This window comes from Ursus arctos, unplaced genomic scaffold (genome assembly GCF_023065955.2).
Source record: "Ursus arctos isolate Adak ecotype North America unplaced genomic scaffold, UrsArc2.0 scaffold_34, whole genome shotgun sequence".
In the NCBI taxonomy this organism is placed as follows: domain Eukaryota; kingdom Metazoa; phylum Chordata; class Mammalia; order Carnivora; family Ursidae; genus Ursus; species Ursus arctos.
Genome location: NW_026623030.1, coordinates 25,897,745 through 25,914,927, shown reverse-complemented (window position 1 = coordinate 25,914,927; position 17,183 = coordinate 25,897,745). Strand labels below are relative to the sequence as shown.

The window sequence follows — 17,183 nt, the reverse complement described above, 5'->3', positions numbered from 1 at the left end:
CTGAAGGGGAGATGAGCTGAAATGGCCCTTCTGAGGTGTCCTGAGGTGGGAGACAGGGCCAGCTCTCAGTCCACAGCTGTGGACAGCTGAGGGCACTTGCAGCATCTGGGGGCAACAAGCACCTTCTAGAAGGGGACCTGGCCAGTCCCTCCAGGGGACAAATCCTGTGCATTTTAGTATTTGCAAACTACACTTCCCAGTGGTCATGACCTTCTCAAATGCTTAGCCACAGCGTGTGTAGCAAGACATCACTGCGTCTGTTCAGATGACACCCTGTCCTGTCACACCCTCATCACATGCCCTGTACCAAGCCATTTGTTCATCGCGTTGATGGTCACATTTTGAAAGCTTGGATGGTTACAAAAGTGGAATGTAAAACTCCTTGATGGAAAGCATCAGCCATTGGATGTCTCTGGGCTCAGACCCTCAGAGGCTGCGTTGCCCTGAGAGAGGTGAGGTCCACCTGGCATCCACGGCGTGGGTGCTCAGCCCTGGAGGCAAGGCGTGTGCGCTGGCCACTGGGGCACCAGGTTCATCTCTGTGTTCAGCAGAGGGTGCCATCCACCTTCCGGAAACTTCTCCATATTCTGACGGAGGGAGATCCAGGCCAAGCCATAGACTTTTGGAACGCCAGCCCCTTCACGCCCGCCTCCGCTGGACCCCGTACACCTGAGCTTTGGCAGGTGGCAGCTGAGCTCCTGGACCCTGGCCCGTGAGACCCAACCCTGAGTGGCAGGCACGCTTGTGGGCTGGGCCCAAGCCCAAGCATCCCCTCTGCGAGGTGAATCACCGGCTGAGGCGGGTGACAGTGCAGTGCTTTATAGGTCATGATTCGTGGACAGAGGGGCCGCATTATGCCAGCTAATTGCAGAACCAGAGTCCAGGAATGCTGTGGTCCGTAGTCGGCCTAACTCTGCAGGCCGTCGGGGAGCTGAGAGCATGAGGCGGATTTGGGCCAGCAGCAGGGCCCGTCGCTGCTTTGGCTGTGACTGAAGGGCCACTGTGGCCCTCCAGGCAATGGGGCCGTGCCGCGGAGAGGGCGTGTCCCCAGGGGTGAGTGCTCCCCAGAACAGCTGGGGCCCAGCCTCCTGGCCTGTCCCTGGGACATCTGAGGGGGAGATGCAAGGGACCCCACTTCCCCTCCTGCCCTCTGGCCTGTACATCCTTGTGCTCTGTGGCTCTTCTCTGTGGCCCTGTCCAGCTCCCACCACTGACCAGTCACTCACCCCAGGCTCCTGTGTTTTCTAGGTTGATCTCTCTTGCCCTCTTTACTCCCTCTTCATGTCCCATCTCCCTGACTCTTTCCCCGCGTGTGAATCTCTGTCTCTGTTTCCTTCTGTGCCTGCATCCGCATCCCTCCCCCTGCACTACACCCACTCCCCTCTGCCTCCATCTCTGTCTTCCTCCCCCTCTTTCCTCCTATCCCTGCTCCTTCTTCCCGCCCCTCCGAGCCTCCTCTCCCAGCTCCTTGCCAAGGGACAGGTGACCTTGTACCGGTTGCTGAGGCACTCCAGAGGCTCCCGTGCCTGGGGCAGCTCTCACGGGGGACAGCGTGACCTGGAAGGCCGCTGCAGGACAGGCCCAGCCAAGCGCGGTCCACGCAGGGTGGGGGCCGCTGCTGTGCTGTCAGAGCTGGTTCCCAGGGCCTGGCTGCCCCCCCTTGGGCTGATGCAATCACTTGAGGGCTCCCCCCGGTACAGTCTGGCAGGGACGTGGGGCAGGCCAGATATGGCCACACTGACGCCGGGTGGGGCTGTGTTTCTCCCGGCCCGCTGGTGAGCATGAGTGTGCATGTCCCGTACCGCTGCCTGGAGTCCAGATGGGCCTCCAGCCTGGGGGTCTGTCCGACTTTCCGGGCGGCCCAGGCCTGTAGGAGGTGGCGCTTCTGCACTGCTGGGGGCGAGCCGGGCTGGGCCGGACTGTCCAGATTTAGGGCTCTAGTGAGCACTTGTCCCTGATTGCCGCCCAGGAGGCGAGAGACCTGTGGGAGGCCCCTCCGGGCCCGCAGCCCCCCAGACACATTCCAGGAACCACTGTTCTCAGGAGGGTGGGTGGTCTCCTTCCCAGGAGAGGCCATACCCCAGGGAGCGAGCAAGCTGGGCTGCCGTTTTGGGAGAAGACAAACATGGCCTTCTCATAGGCCATGATGTGGGGGCAGGGGAGACCTGGCTCTCTGCCAGCCCTGTCCAAGGCAGACCACATCAAAGGCATAGAAGGACATGGAAAATGTGAACTCGGCCCCGAAAATGTGAGCATGGAGCATTTGGACCCTGGAGGGGGCGGTGAGAGGTCGGGGGCTGACAGACCCCACATCCGGGCATCTCAAGCTGGGCTGCCAAGAGTCAGGAAATAGTTACCAGAAGAGCAGCATTTGTGTGGGTCTATGCCAGTACAGGCCACAGCAGGAGGGCCCCCCCCCCTTGGGCTTGACCACTCGAGCATCCTGGGTGGGTGGTGGGCATGTTGGAGACCTTTTGTGTCATTACTTCACATTGTCCCCATTCTAGGTGATTCCACAGTGAACAAGACAAACAAGGTCCCCAGAGTGGACACGTCCATGTGGGAGGTGGACAGTGCACAAGTAAATTAACCTGAGTATTTGAGGTGGTGGTAAGGGCTGCAGAATTTCAGGAGGCAGCTGACATGAGGGAGGGCAGCTTTTAGGGAGCTGACCTCGAAGGCTTCTCTGAGAATGTGTCATTTGAATTCAGACTTGAGTGATAAGAAGGAACCAGCCAGGCAGAGTTGGAGGGAGAATCCCAGGCAGTGAGTGCAAAGGTCCTGAGGTAGGAATAAATGTGGCATCTTCCATGAGGCAAGGGGGAGCAGCCCCAAGGGAAGTGGGTGAAGTGAGCAGGGGCAGGCAGGGGCTAGATCACATGGCCTTGTGATCTGTCAGACCATTGATTTTATTCCCAGTGGCAGGACAGGAGCTGATCAACAATTTAAGACAGAGCTTTGGCTGCCACAACCACACACCTCCGTGCAGGCAGAACAGACGTCATGGGTGTGTGTGTGTGTTAAATGTTACTCGGGTTTTGCTGGCACATCTGTTTGTAGGGGAGTGCTGGGGAGTGTTTAGCAACCAGCCTTGTGGGGGCGAAGCCCCGATTTGTAGCACATAGCAGTTGCCGTGGTATAAATACTCCCACCGTGCCCGATGAAGCTACCAGCGTGACGTCACCAAAGGTGGAGCTGGGAGGGGACGTGCCGAGCACAGTATCCTATCCCACTTCCGCTGTGTGGATGTGGTTGTGTAAATAACCCGAAGAGCTTCGATCACGGATCTGTGTCGTCAAATAATTGGGAAGTGATGCATTTTCAGTACTTCTTACCTTTGTTTTTACCATAGTTCTTTAACTGTCACGTTGTGTAGTTTAGTTTTTAATAATGGCTGTGTTTAACAGCTTGCCTGCAAAATCCTTGAAAGTTGAAGTCTTTCGTGAGCTGATCCGAACCAGCTCCAGCACATCTCTGTCTGGACTTGGGGCATCCCCGTCTGTGTTTCCCCAGGAGGGACAGATGGACTGGATGAGGAGGGTAGGGGGCTGAGGATCAGGTGGGGGTGGCCAGGACCAGGAATCTCCGTTGTGTCTTGCCTCTGACGCCTGATCCCGACCCCAGTTCTCCCACCTACCTGCCTTGGGCTCCTGGGCCCCCTTGTCCCCACTTCCAAGAGACGGCAGGTGTCGTGAGGACAGAACCCCCTGTGGGATTTGCTCGCTGAGGGGTGTGTGGTCTCTACTCAGTGACAGGTTTGTTGACTGAGTGGCTGAGATGGCATTGCCCTCGGCGCTGCTGCGTGTGGGGTACGGGGAAGCTCTCATGGCACGTTTCTGAGGACCTGTCATCTGAGGATTAAATCCCGTCAGCGCTCACTGGACTCTCTCCTGGAACCGACAGCCATGCGTCCGTTGATAGGTTGCCGCGTTGCCCTTCAACATGGGCCAGAAGACGTCATCCCCTGCTCCCCCCTCCACCTCTGATGGGAGCCTTCAGTGGCTGGCCACTGCCATCAGGGCGCCCCCCGTATGTCCGAGCATGGGGGTTAAAGGTGACCAGGCTCTGCAGCCATGTCCAGTATGTCACACGGTAAGGACAGTGCTTGTGTTCATGTCGTCGTGCCTTTGCCCAGGCACGTCCCTTCCCTGCAGTGTCACCTCTCATCCTTGTCAACCGGAAAGCCTTTGGGGACTCTGCTCAGAGGCCTTCCCCGTCCCCGTGGATCAGGAAGAACCGCCACCACATTTGCCATGTGCTGCGCCTTTTAAAGTGTTCTCAGCACTGAGCCTCCTTCTGCCCTGGCGGAGTTCCTTGTCTCTGTCAGCTGAGGCACCAGCTCCAGAAGGTTGGGGACCACATTTTTGGTGGCGTGGTGTCCCCCTTTGTGGGCTCAGAGGCACGTGAGCGGAGGGAATGCGTAGGCAGTGGCACAGTTTGGCTCGAACGGGGGGAGCCTGTGGCATCCCAGCCCAGCGTAGCAGGCACGACACCTGCCCACAGGATCTTGCTAGGAAATGCTGTGCAACCCGGGGCAGCTCCTGGACTTCTCTGTGTCCTTGTGTCCTGTTCTATAGAACACAGGTAGTCCCAGGGCTGTTGGGAGGATTCGGTTAACTCACAGGGAGAACAAGGAGAAGGTGGCTTCGTCTGGTTGTGTCGTCTTTATTCGTGCAGTTTTCTGTGCAGCCCTGGTCCGGGGCTTGGCACAGTGCTGGCTCCGTTGCCACTTGCTTGTCCTACACTCAGTGCTCCGGAAGCAGGGGACCCTTGGGGATCGGAACTGATGGCTCTGGCTAACCGTAGATCCGGTCAGGTTTTCCGCAAAGCTGTGCTGTGGTTTGGGAGGGACATTCCTGACCAAGTACTGGGCGTAAAGCCCATCGTGAGCCTGACCCTTGACGTGTCTGAAAAGCAGAGGTAGACCCCACATCATGAGCTCCAGAGTCGTTTGAGATGGAGTTTGGCCTCCGGACCTCCCCCCAGGTCCACGGGTGTCCACCTGCTGCCAGTGGCAAGGGTCCTAGGTGTGTTTTGTGAAACAAGGGTCCTTGAAAGCCTAGCTCCTCAGTGTGATCCAGGAGCTAGCAGCATCGGCCTCCCCCAGGAGGCTGCCTAGAAATGCAGAGGCTCAGGCCCACCCAGACGCACGGAATCTGCATTTTCCCACTACCCCAGCTGGTTCATGCACAGTCTAGATTGAGCAGCACTGGTCTGGAGCAGGGGTGGGCACATCATGGCTCCTCTGGCCAAATCTGGCTCACTGCCTATTTTGTAAATAAAGTTTTATTGGCACATAGCCATGCCTATTTGTTTACATTTTGGTTGCTTTCAAGTTACAAACTGTGTAGAGTTGAGCAGTTGCAACAGAAGCCAGTGGACCTGTGGCCATACAGAATTAACCATGTAGCTCTTACAGGAAAAGCTTGTTGGCTCCTTGTCTAAAGCCCTAGTTCTTTTTTTTTTTTTTTTTAAAGATTTTATTTATTTATTCGACAGAGATAGAGACAGCCAGCGAGAGAGGGAACACAAGCAGGGGGAGTGGGAGAGGAAGAAGCAGGCTCCCAGTGGAGGAGCCTGATGTGGGGCTCGATCCCATAACGCCGGGATCACGCCCTGAGCCGAAGGCAAATGCTTAACCGCTGTGCCACCCAGGCGCCCCTAAAGCCCTAGTTCTAAAGCCTGGTTGCCCATCAGAGTAACCTGGGGATTTGTGATTGGTGTGGGCGTGGCCTGGGCATCAAGACTTCCCAGAGCTCCACAGGTGACCCGTGTGTGCAGCCATCGGGTGACTCTGAATTCCCCGTGAAAGCCAGTGCGGTTCCATGGTCGTGGATGGCCTGAGGTCTGGACGGAGAGCCTAGTGGGTGGTCCTCCTCGCTGACCTAGCCATTCTCCTGCTTGTTGCCCTAGACCATTGAAGGCTTTCGGAGACTGACCTGGCTGCGGTGGGGGGCCTGTGATTTGGGGCCCTGTCTCGCCCCCTAAATCTGGAGTGAATGGAGCACTCCTAAATCAGCCTCTTGACCTCCTGCGTGCAACAGGAGGCCAGCAGATGGTCATTATTGTGCCTGGCGTGTCTCTCCCACTGGAAAACATGTTTGAGGCCGGGGGGACCTGGGGTTCCTCCCTTTCATCCCCTGCACCGGTGCCACTCAGCTTGCGGTGCCGGGACACCGCTCCCGAGGGATATGGCTGTCAGGTCACAGGAAACCATGAGCCCATCTTCCACGGTGGTGTTGCTGCCCTCCCCCTCCTCCTCACCCTTGCACTTAGGGCTTGGGAAGGTGTCCGGGCAGAGGCAGCGGTGCTGGCACTGGGCTTGCACACCTGGGTGGGAAGGGATGGGAATAATGAGCAGGCTCCAGTGCTGACTGGGACTCCTGAGCCTCCCCACAAGGTGGGCACAGGTCAGGGGAGTCTGGCTTAGAGCACCGGCTGCGGGGTGAGGGGCCTGCCAGGGTGGGTGGAGTTGGCAGGATGCCTGGCGAGGGCATAGCTGGGGTGAATTCTGGCGTCATTTGGAATCCTGGTACTGCTGTTTATCAGGTTGGTCACTCGACTTCTCTGTGCTTCAGCTTATTCTTCTATAAAACGGGAGAATGAAGGGATTGGTAAAGGAGGTGATTGTAGTTCATAGAACAGTGCCCGGCACATGGCACTTGGAGCTGTTTTTGTTACTCGTGCTGTGATGTGGATGCTGATTCGGGGTGGGGGTGGTTACAGGCCGGCTCAGGCTCAGGTAGGGGCTTGAGGAATCTTGATTGGGGGACAGGGAGGGCTAGGCAGGAAGGGGCGGGGATGCCCAAAGATACCCCCCCACCCGAGGCCCCAGATTCTGATCAGAGACTCAAGTGGGGCCGTGGGGACCATGGGACCAGGCCATCAGCTGTCCTTCCTCTGAGACTGTGAGGCTTTGTTTCTCTGCAGGATGGGAACACGGGTCATTGCCCTTTCTGTCTGAGGTTGGCTAAGGGCATTAAGCAGGATAGTGCTTGCAGGGTACTTGGTGTGGTGCCAGGGACAGAGCGCCTCTGTGGATGGCGCCCCGACTCACCACTACTCGGGTTTTCATCTCTGTCACCATCCTCGGGACTTCAGAGGGCCAGGAGAGTTGTAGATCGTGCGCAGCTCAGTGTCGGGCGTACCGTCAGCCTTTGGGAAGTGCTGGCATCTTCCCAGTGGGGCTTCTCCAGGATTCTGAGGGGGGAGGGCCGCAGGAAGGCATGTGGCTCAGGGCGGGCGCCGATGCAGACTCCCCAGGGCCTCCGCCCCTGTTAATCAGGAGGCATTGGTGCGGGGCTGGGCCCCGTGGGGAGCTGCACCTCCTGGCCGTGCTGGGGTGGACAGTGGCCTGCTTTGTAGAGGATGAGATCCCGGGGGCCTTTGGGGCCCCACTGGGCTAGATCCAGGGGTGATGACAGGTGCCTCCTGGAGGGTGGTCCAGAGTCAGGCCCATGTGGCCGTTGGGAGGGACAGTAAGAAAAGGTTTGTAGTGAGGCTGCCGCCCAGTTGGGGGTCTGGGTGCAGATGCAGCCAAAGGCGGTGTTGGGTGAAGCCAAGCCTCTTGGGGTTGGAAAGCCCCTGCCCTGCGCAGCCCTTGCGTTAGGCTCTCAGGTGTTGCAGAAATCAGCAAATCTGACAGGTGGGGACAGTAGCCATGCCTGGTGGCCCCTGGGGCAGGGGATCCCTCCCCAATCAGCCACGCTCTCTCTCCTCCCCTGGAGCCAGGTCCCTGACCCCCGCTCACCCCCCTGCCCTCATCAGGCAAGTGTGCAGAGGACACGCTGTGTTGGAGCAAACTGGGAAACCTCTCTGTCCTTGCTTCCAGCTGCTGGGACGGACAGCTCCAAAGAGACTCTGCCTTTTGGTTGTGAGAGGTGGCCACAGCTCCTAGGCTGTGGGAAGTTTGTGCTTTAGTGTTTGAGGAGTTCTGGAGGAGTGAGGGACAGGCTAGTTAGGGGACACCAAGCCAGCCACCGGGAATCGGCAGCAACATGGTGGGGGTGGAGAGGCTGTTCCAAGTCCAGCCGTTGTGCCCCTGGCCTCCTCTGACAGAATAAAGGGGGTTCTTGGAGAGGGGGAGGCAGAGCCAAGCCGGGCAGTCCCAGGGCGGCCACTGCCACAGCTTCAGAGAGCGAGGGGTTCCCTGTAAACGCGCAGACCCACGCTCTGGGCTCCAGCATCCGCAGAATGCCCCCCGCTGGCCTGTGCTCCGCCGCTTCCTAAATTCCAGCCACACAAGAGGGTCTAGGGAGGGGGTCGCAGGCCCAGGCAGCCTTGTGTGTCAGACGGGCGTGTGTTCCTGATGCGGAGGAAAGGTGCAGGGAGGGAGCAAAGTCCCACCTGCCCCCACCTTCTGCAGATCTGTGTGGTTGTTTCTCCTCACTTGGTAATTGGTATGACTGTACCCCTACCACACACACGCAAGGCTTTTCGGTGGGTTTGTTTTTCTTTCATTTGGCTCATTGGCACAGAAAGATGGTCTGGTTTGGCAGTTGCCTGCAGGGAGGAGTTTGGGGTGGCCGAGAGGATCATTGTGTGTTTTGAAAGAAATCAGGCGGCGCAGAAAGGAAATAGGGCAACCTCTCGGTTAGCAGCGGGCCACCCTCACTTGCACCCCATCCTGAAAAGGGGGCAGGCTCAGCGGCCCGGGGTGATGGGGCAGGCTGGCCAGCACCTGCCTTGCCACTGGGCAGATGAAGTAAGGCCTTCGGGAGGAGGCTGGTTGGCTGTGAGCCCCTTTCATCTCCCCCTGCGGTGGAGGTTCGCTTCCCCTTGATGTGAGGAGAGCAAGCCGGCTGTTGTAAGAGTGGCTGAACATGGCAGCAAGCACCTTCAGATGGGCCAGGGCCCAGGACATCCCTCCTGGCTGCCCATTTTACAGATGTGGTGACAGGCTGAGAGGTGGCCTGAGCTTCGTCAGGGATGTGTCCCCAGGTTCCCCGGTGCTCACTCTGCTCTGGCCGGAGGCTGACCAGCAGCCCTCCCCATGCTGTTGATGGCGTCAGTCCCACTTTCACACCCACGCCAGACACCAGCTCTGTGGGGTTCTCTCATTTCCGCCTCCTGGCCCCTGGTTGAGGTGTAGGCTTGCTGAATAGCCCTGCTTTCAAGGGGCAGGATCAGTGCAGAGAGGTCGGTCCTCACCTAAGGTCACACAGCCACCGAATGGAGGAGGCAGGAGTTGAGTCCAGGCTTCCGATTTCTACACCTTGCCCGGGACTCCTGCATCCCCAGACCCCGTGGGCTGCAGGAGCTCAGGCTGTGGTCAGGGACTCTGCCCTGCAGCTGACTCCGTCCGTCTCCCCTCCTCTGCCCGCTCACTCAGTGCAGGTGCAGACACTCACCTGTCTCACTGTTCCCCCCCCCACCCCACCCCGCCCCGGGTCTGGCAGCAGCAGCAACAGCAGCAGCAGCAACAGCAGCAGCAGATGCCCCGGAGCAACCAGGAGGAGAAGGAGGAGAAGGACAAGGAGGCCGAGAAGGAGGAGGAGAAGCCCGACGTGGAGAACGACAAGGAGGAGCTGAACAAGTAAGGCCGCCGGGCCGCCCATCCGGGGCCCGGCCTTACCCCCCAGGTGGCGGGGAGGTGGTCCTGACTCTGCCCGATACTGGGCTCCCGTGGGCAGCCCTGTGTAGAGGCTGTGAGGACAGCGGTTTGGCATCTGCTGATTGCCTGCCGGGAAGGGAGGCATCTTCGGCTCCGTCTGCACCTGACAGCCCCCCTTCCGGAAGCTCGGCCCCCTCCTCTCTCCTCCCGCCCGCCCTTTCCTCCTCAAACCCTCTGGAGACCTCAGAGACTGATAGCTCATTTGAGCTCTACTCCTGAGCTAATAAATCTCGGCAATGACTTTGGAGCTCTTTGCCTCCTCATCTCCTCCCCCTCCTCCGCCAAGTCTCCCGAGATGCCAGGCGGGGGAAGGGGGATCAGAGGAGCTGGCGGAAGGACTAGGTATGCAGGCGGGCCCTGCCCTCACCTTTAGAATTATCGCTGTCAGTGTGAGTTCTTGCAGATCAAGGCACAGCCTCCCGTGCCTGCCAGGGGCGGGTGCCGAGCACAGCCAGCTGGAGATTCACGCCGGAGAGGGGGGCGGGCACGGCTTCGTGCCAGGTACCTGGAAGAGGCTCAGGAATGTGGCTTCAGAGAACATCTGGCTTCGTTATCTTCCCCCCCCCCCCCCCCCGCCCCGTCTCCCAGACGTCCAGGGACGGCCTTCAGGAAGATGAATGGGAGGCGGGGGTGGTAAATCTGAGCGGCCCCACAGTCAACCCTCCTGAGTCGGCTTCTGAGAAAGCCCCAGCCCTGGGTACGGAGGTCGCATGCACCCCCACACACCTGGCTCAGCTGCAGAAGCCCGGCGGGAGACTTCCCTTTTGTGTGTGCTGCAAGGCATGGTGGCCCTTGATAATACTGCCAGCAAAGCGAGTGCCGTTTCTAGAGCCCCACTGAGCCTCTCTGCTTTGGGGAGTGAGGTGGCCTTGTAGGTTGTACCCGCCTGTACCCCATGCAGTTAATGCAGTAGTCTTGCAGACGGGGAGCAGAGAGCAGCTCTCTGTTGGGCGTGTGAGATGGTCTTGCAGACGGCCACCGGCCTGTGCACAGCCGTCCCGTTACGTACCGGCCCCCAGACCTCATCCAGAGAATAGAAAGCCGTGGTTTGGACAAATAGAGTGGCACTGCAGAGAGCTGGTAGCCATGGCCCCTCGTCCAGTGAATGAAGAAGGCTTGCGGATTGCTGCCCGCCAGCCCTTACCCCGAGCTTTCCCCTGTCCCCTAGCCTCTGATTAGTACAAACCCCCTGGCAGCCAGCGTTCCTCGAGCTAAAGAAAAGCAGGTCTCTTGCAACTGTCGCCTGGTTTCTTGGCACAGGTGAAGCCATCCCTGTCTCCCTCTCTGGCCTTTAGGGAGAAGACGGACGACACCTCTGGGGAGGACAACGATGAGAAGGAGGCAGTGGCCTCCAAAGGCCGCAAAACTGCCAACAGCCAGGGAAGACGCAAAGGCCGCATCACCCGCTCGATGGCCAATGAGGCCAACAGCGAGGAGGCCGTCACCCCGCAGCAGAGTGCTGAGCTGGGTGAGTTTCGGGCCGGAGAGGATGGTGGGTTCTGAATCCCAGCTTTAGCTTCCGAACTCACTGGGTGACCTGGGGCGAGCTCCTAAACCTCTCTGTGCGTCCTCATCCACACAGTGCTTGCTGGGTGTGGGAAGAGCCTACGACAGTGCGTGGGGTGTGGGAAGGGCTCAATGGCTGTCAGCCCTAGTGATCCCAGAACTGGGAGCGTTCACATAAAAGTCCCGGTCACCTGTTTGGGTTCTGTTTTTCCATCAGAAAATCTGGCTGCACTTGGCCCCATTTCTGCCAGGAAGCAGTTGGCATGAAGTAGCCGCCACCCCTTTTTAGAAGGACCTGGGCACAGAGTGTAACCCCCGTGCCTCCCCCAGCCCCGGTAGGCTCCTGGGTTCGTATTTCCCTTCTGTGGGGCTCAGTATCTCCTGCTCAGCAGACGTCCACCCCCGAGGTGCTCTGAACCTCACTGCCCCCCACTCCCACCTCAAGTTTGGGGTGGTGAGGGGAGAGATGGATTGAGTAGCAGTTCTCAAGTTCAGCCACAGGGGGGCAGCCAACGTGTGTTTGTCATCGGTACCCTTTTGGCTGTTGGTGTGGGGGGGGCCACCTTCCCACCTCTGTGGGAGCCCCCCTCCCGGGCCCTGAGTGCTCAGGCTGAGGCCCCAGCCACCGGGAAACCTTCCTAGGGTGGGAGTTGATGGAGGTGATGTTTTGTTCTCGCAGATGCCCCCTACCCCACACCCAGGGTCCGTGCCAGACACCTTTCTCTTCTTCGTATGGAAGATAATTTGTACCCATTTCATAGATGGGCTGTTTGAGGCTTAGAGAAAGAATATTGCCTCCATAGTCATGGAGTTAGCCAGAATTCAGACCCAGCCCCGTTGGCCACAAATTTCATGTGACTCCTGTAGGCTTTGCTGGCTGCCCCTTTGTGCCTGGAGGCCAATGCATTGGTGGGCCTAACTTCGGGAAGCTCCTCTTGGGCCCCAGGCTGATGTCGGGGCTAGTCTGCCGGGTGGAAAGCACCACCCCAGGCCCTCCAGCGGGCTATTCCAGCACCCCCACCCTGAGCTCCGACTTCATAGCTTCTCTCTAAGGATCCCTTGGGAAGGAAGGGGAAGGTTCGTGAGGTCTCACAGATTGGCAGGCCGTGGCCGCAGGGAGTGAGAGCCATCTCCCCTCTCTTGGCTTGAGCTGTTCCTTCTCATGTCCCTCTTACTGGAACTTCTCTTCACGGGTCAGCCGGCCTCTACCAAGCACATACTTTGGGCCTGGTGCTGTTCCAGGCGCTGAGTCCATGAAGCTGGTCCCTCCTGTCTGCCCCCTTCATGAGGTCTTAAACAATTTACAGGGAAAAACCTGGGCTCATATCTAGGGGACGTTGGAGGAGAGACCCCAAAACAGTGCCACAGCGGAGGGCTGGCCAACTCTGTGTGGTGTCAAGGGGAGCCATGTCCCTTCTAAGCTTCATCCTGACCAGGGGGAATTGGAGCATATGGCAGTCAGCCCTGTAGACCAGCATTATCTGTGAGGGACCTTATAAGCCGCAGGGGACAATCGGCCATGTCTGGGACCATTTTTGATTGTCACAGTTGGAGTGGGGACTACTGGCATCTAGTGGGTTAAAACCAGGGGTTTCACAGCAAAGAATCACCCCTACCGACAAGTCCACGCTCAGATGAGGTCCCTGCCCATCCAGAGCTCATGTCCCTAGTCCCTCTGACCTTCATGTGGTCACCATGCTTTCAGGTAGGTTATCCCCTTCCCAACCAAGTGCATGCGGAGATAGTTCTCACGGCCCAGGCCTTGAACCACCTCAGTGTCCCCACCTGTAAAATGGGCTGATGACACCACCCCCGTCCCAGTGGGTTATGTGGAGGCTGGACCGCCTCTCGGGCTGCTGCCAATGCACCCCGTTTTCCTTTTTAGCTTCAATGGAGATGAATGAGAGTTCTCGCTGGACCGAAGAAGAGATGGAGACAGCCAAGAAAGGTGAGGGTCTCTGGGGGCTCTGACTGATCTCAGTGGGCATGGTCCTGAAGCATGTGTGCTGGGGAGGATGAGGCACATGGGGCCTGAACCGGGAGCTCTGGTGCCGTCTGGAGGGGCAGGCCCTGCTTTCGGGCTCTTCTCAGATTGGTCGCTTTTCCTCGGGGTCTCAGTTTTGCCCTCCAGTGGCCAAACCACTAGAGTGGCCACGTCGTCAGGCTCCATGGTGTGTCCCCAGGGTGACATCGAGGCACAGCTCAGAAACGGTGCACATGGGTCAGTGGACAGCTTCTGTCCCCTCCAGGCTCAGCACGTCATGGCCCCGTAGATACTGGCGGCAGCACACCTGGGCATCTCGGAGGGGCGGCACAGAGCTTGCCGGCAGCCACCACGGTGGTCACGGGGTCAAGCTGCGTCTCCTCCTCCACTGTGTCATCTCCCTGGAGGCGGCTGGAGGCCATGTGCGTTAGTGCTGACCTCACGTCCTCCCTTAGAAGCCGCTGTATGTTCATTGGAGCCAGAATGGCAGGGTCCTTCCCTTTCTGGCTCAGTGACCTGTCTCTGTGCCTCCGTTTCCCCTTCTGTGAAATGGGAGGGGCAGCTGGGTTGGTTGTGAGGACCCAGAGCTAACAAGCATCAAGGGTCTGAGGATGGGTCCTGCAATGTCGGGGCTGCATCCTGTGGGTTCCCCCTCGTCTCTGGGCCGACTCCTCCCTCGCCCGTGCCCAACACTGACAGGAAGGCTGAGGCTGGATGGCGCCTGACCCCCATTTACCTGCCTGCTCTCATTTACTCTGATCCCAGCTCCCAGAGTGGCTCTTGTTTCCATTCCGTTTCACAGAGGAGGAAGTAAGGAGTGAGGCCAAGGATGGCCTGGGGCTGGGAGCAAGCCCAGGCCTCCAGCTCTCGTCCCCCTGGCCCCACCAAGGCCCCACCGCTGACGTGCAGCTTCTTGTGCCCAGAGCTCCAGGTCGTGACTCACAGAGGGAACAAATGGCCTTTCTTGTGAAGGCCCCGGGTGCACAGGGGCAGGCGAGTGTGAGGACGGGGCAGCCTCCAGGCCCCCACCCTCCCCACCCTGGGAAGGGGGTGCTGCTGAGTGGCCTGAGTGCTCTGCCCTGGGGTTTCAGACAATGACTAGGAGCAGCCCCAGACCTGAGCAGACCCCTCCCTCCCAGCTCCTGTCTGGGCCCCCCGCCCTCCCGAGGCCCCAGGCCCCTCTTCCACGCTCCCTGCCCTCAAGTGAGGTGGACCGTCAGCGGCTCTCGGGAGAGGAGCTGCCCTGCCTCCTCTCCTAGGCGAGGCCCTGGAAGACGAGAGCTCTTCAGCAGATGAGAGCAGTACGCACGGGGGCCTGGGCACTGTCTCTAGCTGCAGGGCGTGGGGGTGCCGTTAGCCCCCCAGGGGGCCACACTGTTGTTCTTCTCTGTCCTCTGTCCACTGCGCGGTTTCCAGGATGGATTGCACCATTGGGTGCAAAGGAGGCTTCCCTGAGATTGTGTGTGTTTTTTCCTCCCCCTTATGTAATTTTGGTAAAATACATATAACATAAAATTTATTATTGTTTTGACTGTTTAAAAGTGTACAATTTGGTGGCATTAAGTACATTTGCTGTGTTGTGCATCCATCACCTCGGTCTAGTTCCAGAATGTTTTATCACCCCAGACGGAAACCCCATGCCCACAAGTGGTCACACCCAGCCCCCAAGGCCTGCCAGCCTCTGGCATCCACTAATCTCCTTTCCGTCTCTGTGGATACGCCATTCACATGAATGGAACCCTGCAGTGCGTGCCCGTCTGTGTCTGGCTTCTCTCACTCAGCCTCGCGTTTCCGAAGTTTATCCGTGTTGTAGCGTGTGGTCTTCGTTCCTTTTTACGGCCGAGCTCTGTTGCACCTCCCGGAGGGACCCCATCCTGCTGATAAGTTCATTCGTCCGTCGACGGTCCTGGGGGTGTTTCCACCTTTGGGCTCTTGTGAGCAGAGCCGCCAGGAACATTTGTGTAGGATTGCACGTTTTTTTAACCACACGTGAGACCCTGCGTCTCAGCTGTTGGCAGCAATATCACCTGCCACCCCCCACGCCACCCACTAGGCATTGAGGGGCTCCGTGTGCATGTCCCAGGACTGCCAGCCGGTGCTCCCGCAGCCCGCCCCTGCCCCCCGCAGAGTGTCTTCTGTTGTCACGGCGGCTCCATCCCTGGCTCCCTCCCTGTTGCCTGGGAACCGGGAGTTGGCCAAGTTGGCGGCTGTCCTCTCTCTCCCTCTGGGAAGGGCAGATCTGGGGAATGGGAGGTCGGCGGGGATGACTCACCAGGCGAGACGGGAGTGTGCCCCACTGTCTCAAGGTTGGGTCCTCACAGCAGCAGTGAGCTCATCCCGGGTCCTGCCCACAGAGACAGCAGTGCGAGAACCCCCTGGGGACTGTGCACGCCAAGGCCCTGCTCAGTGACATTTGTAATAATGCGATGAGCGCCAGCGTGCTCGTCTGCCGTGAATTACAGCAATCTGGACAATTACTGCTCAGGGTGGCTGCTAATGGCTGTGTGTTCCAGGCGGCAGGAGGGGGCGGGGCAGGGAGGCAGGTGCTGGCAGCCCTGGTGACTGTTCTCCACCACGGGCAGGGGTGGGGAGGCTAAGAATGTTGTGGAGCCCCCCGTCCAGCCCTCAGAAACCCAGGAAGGGACTCAGGAAGCAGACGACATGCACTCATCTTGCTACCCAGGCTTCCCATCGACCCAGTGCTTCACCCTGTGCAGGGCAGGGGTACCCAGAAATGAGCCGGCCTGGTCCCTCCCATGGGGAGCCCTGGGAAGCAAGCAGCTGGCTGTCCCCAGGGCCTTGGGGGTGTTCAGCCTGCCTGGAGCATCCCCGACTTCCAGAAGCCTGGCCTTGAAGGTTGAGCTGCAGAGGACTCCTCTCCCCCCCCATCCCCAGAGAGAAACCAGGCTTTTTAGCTCTGTGACCTCAGGCACGTCCATCAACCTCTCTGTGCCTCCATTTCCTCATCGGTCTACTGGGAATTAGGATATAGCCCACCATGTGAGTATCCTGGAGCTGTGCCCTACCAACACACAAACTGGGAGCCTTAGAAAGAACAGCAGGGCGCTCTCTCCCAGCTCTGGAGGCCAGAGGTCCGAAGTCAGGGTGTGGGCAGGGCTGCGTTCCCTCTGACTCTAGGGAGGAAACCTGTCTTGCCTGTCTGGCCTCCGGTGGCTGCCTCGGTCCCTGGCGTTCCTTGGTTTGTGGGCACGTGGCTCCCATCTCTGCCTCCATCCTCACGTGGCCGTCTTCCCTCTGTGTGTCTCTGTCCAAATTTCCCTCTTCTTACAAGGACCCACCCTAACCCAGGATGATCTCATTTTAATGTGATCGTATCTGTAAAGAGTCTTTTTCCCAATAAGGTCACCTTTGGAGGTGGCAGGTGGACATGAAATTCGGAGGGAACACGGTTCAATCCAGTATAGCCTCCATTGGTTCTGCAAAAAAAACAAAATGAAACCCAGAAGAGCTTAGGGCAGCTACGTGTCAGGCATATTGAGGTCCCCGTCACCATTTGTAACTCTCACCCGTCCCTTGGCCGTGTGACCCTGGCCTGACCCGTCCCTGTCTTGGCTGCGTTTCACTCCTACTCTAGCATGTGACTGGGACACCATCTCCTGGGGGTATCATAAGGGGGGCATGAACCATAAATGTACGGTTCTTAGTATACAGTGGGTGCTCAGAAGACGTAGGCCCACAGTTCAATACAGAAGAATACTCTGGAGCCTTTCGTGCTGAGTTCAAGCCCTGGTTCTGCCCCTTACAGATGTGTGACCCTGAGCATGGGTCTGCTTCTCTTGGGCCTTGGCTCCTTGTGCACACATTGGGGAGGTGGGTTGGAGGTGAGTGACCTGCTATGCAGGTGTAAAATGACACTTGGAGGAGGTTCCACAAGGCCAGAGAGGGTTCCCCTGAGATAGGGGCCCGTGGGCGGGCACAAACGATAGTAACACTGCTCGGTACTTCTCAGTATTCCTGGGTGTGAGGCAGGTGCTGTTCTTAGTTCCTTTGTTCACATTTGGAAACCAAGGCTCAGAGAGGTTAAGTGAGCTGTCTCAGGTCACACAGCTCTTAATTGGT

The 17,183-nt window shown here is 58.6% G+C and overlaps 1 protein-coding gene across 10 annotated transcripts in view; it reads left to right on the top strand.

Moving 5' to 3' along the window:
* The window catches only part of NCOR2 (nuclear receptor corepressor 2), a 368,100-nt gene that overhangs the window by 288,533 nt on the left and 62,384 nt on the right, over window positions 1–17,183 (top strand). For all 10 annotated transcript variants that reach the window (XM_057305998.1, XM_057306005.1, XM_057306004.1 and 7 more), the window contains 3 exons: window positions 9,399–9,535; window positions 10,909–11,081; window positions 13,005–13,067. In XM_057305998.1, the coding sequence (XP_057161981.1) occupies window positions 9,399–9,535; window positions 10,909–11,081; window positions 13,005–13,067 (373 nt within the window). The remainder of the gene's footprint in view (window positions 1–9,398; window positions 9,536–10,908; window positions 11,082–13,004; window positions 13,068–17,183) is intronic.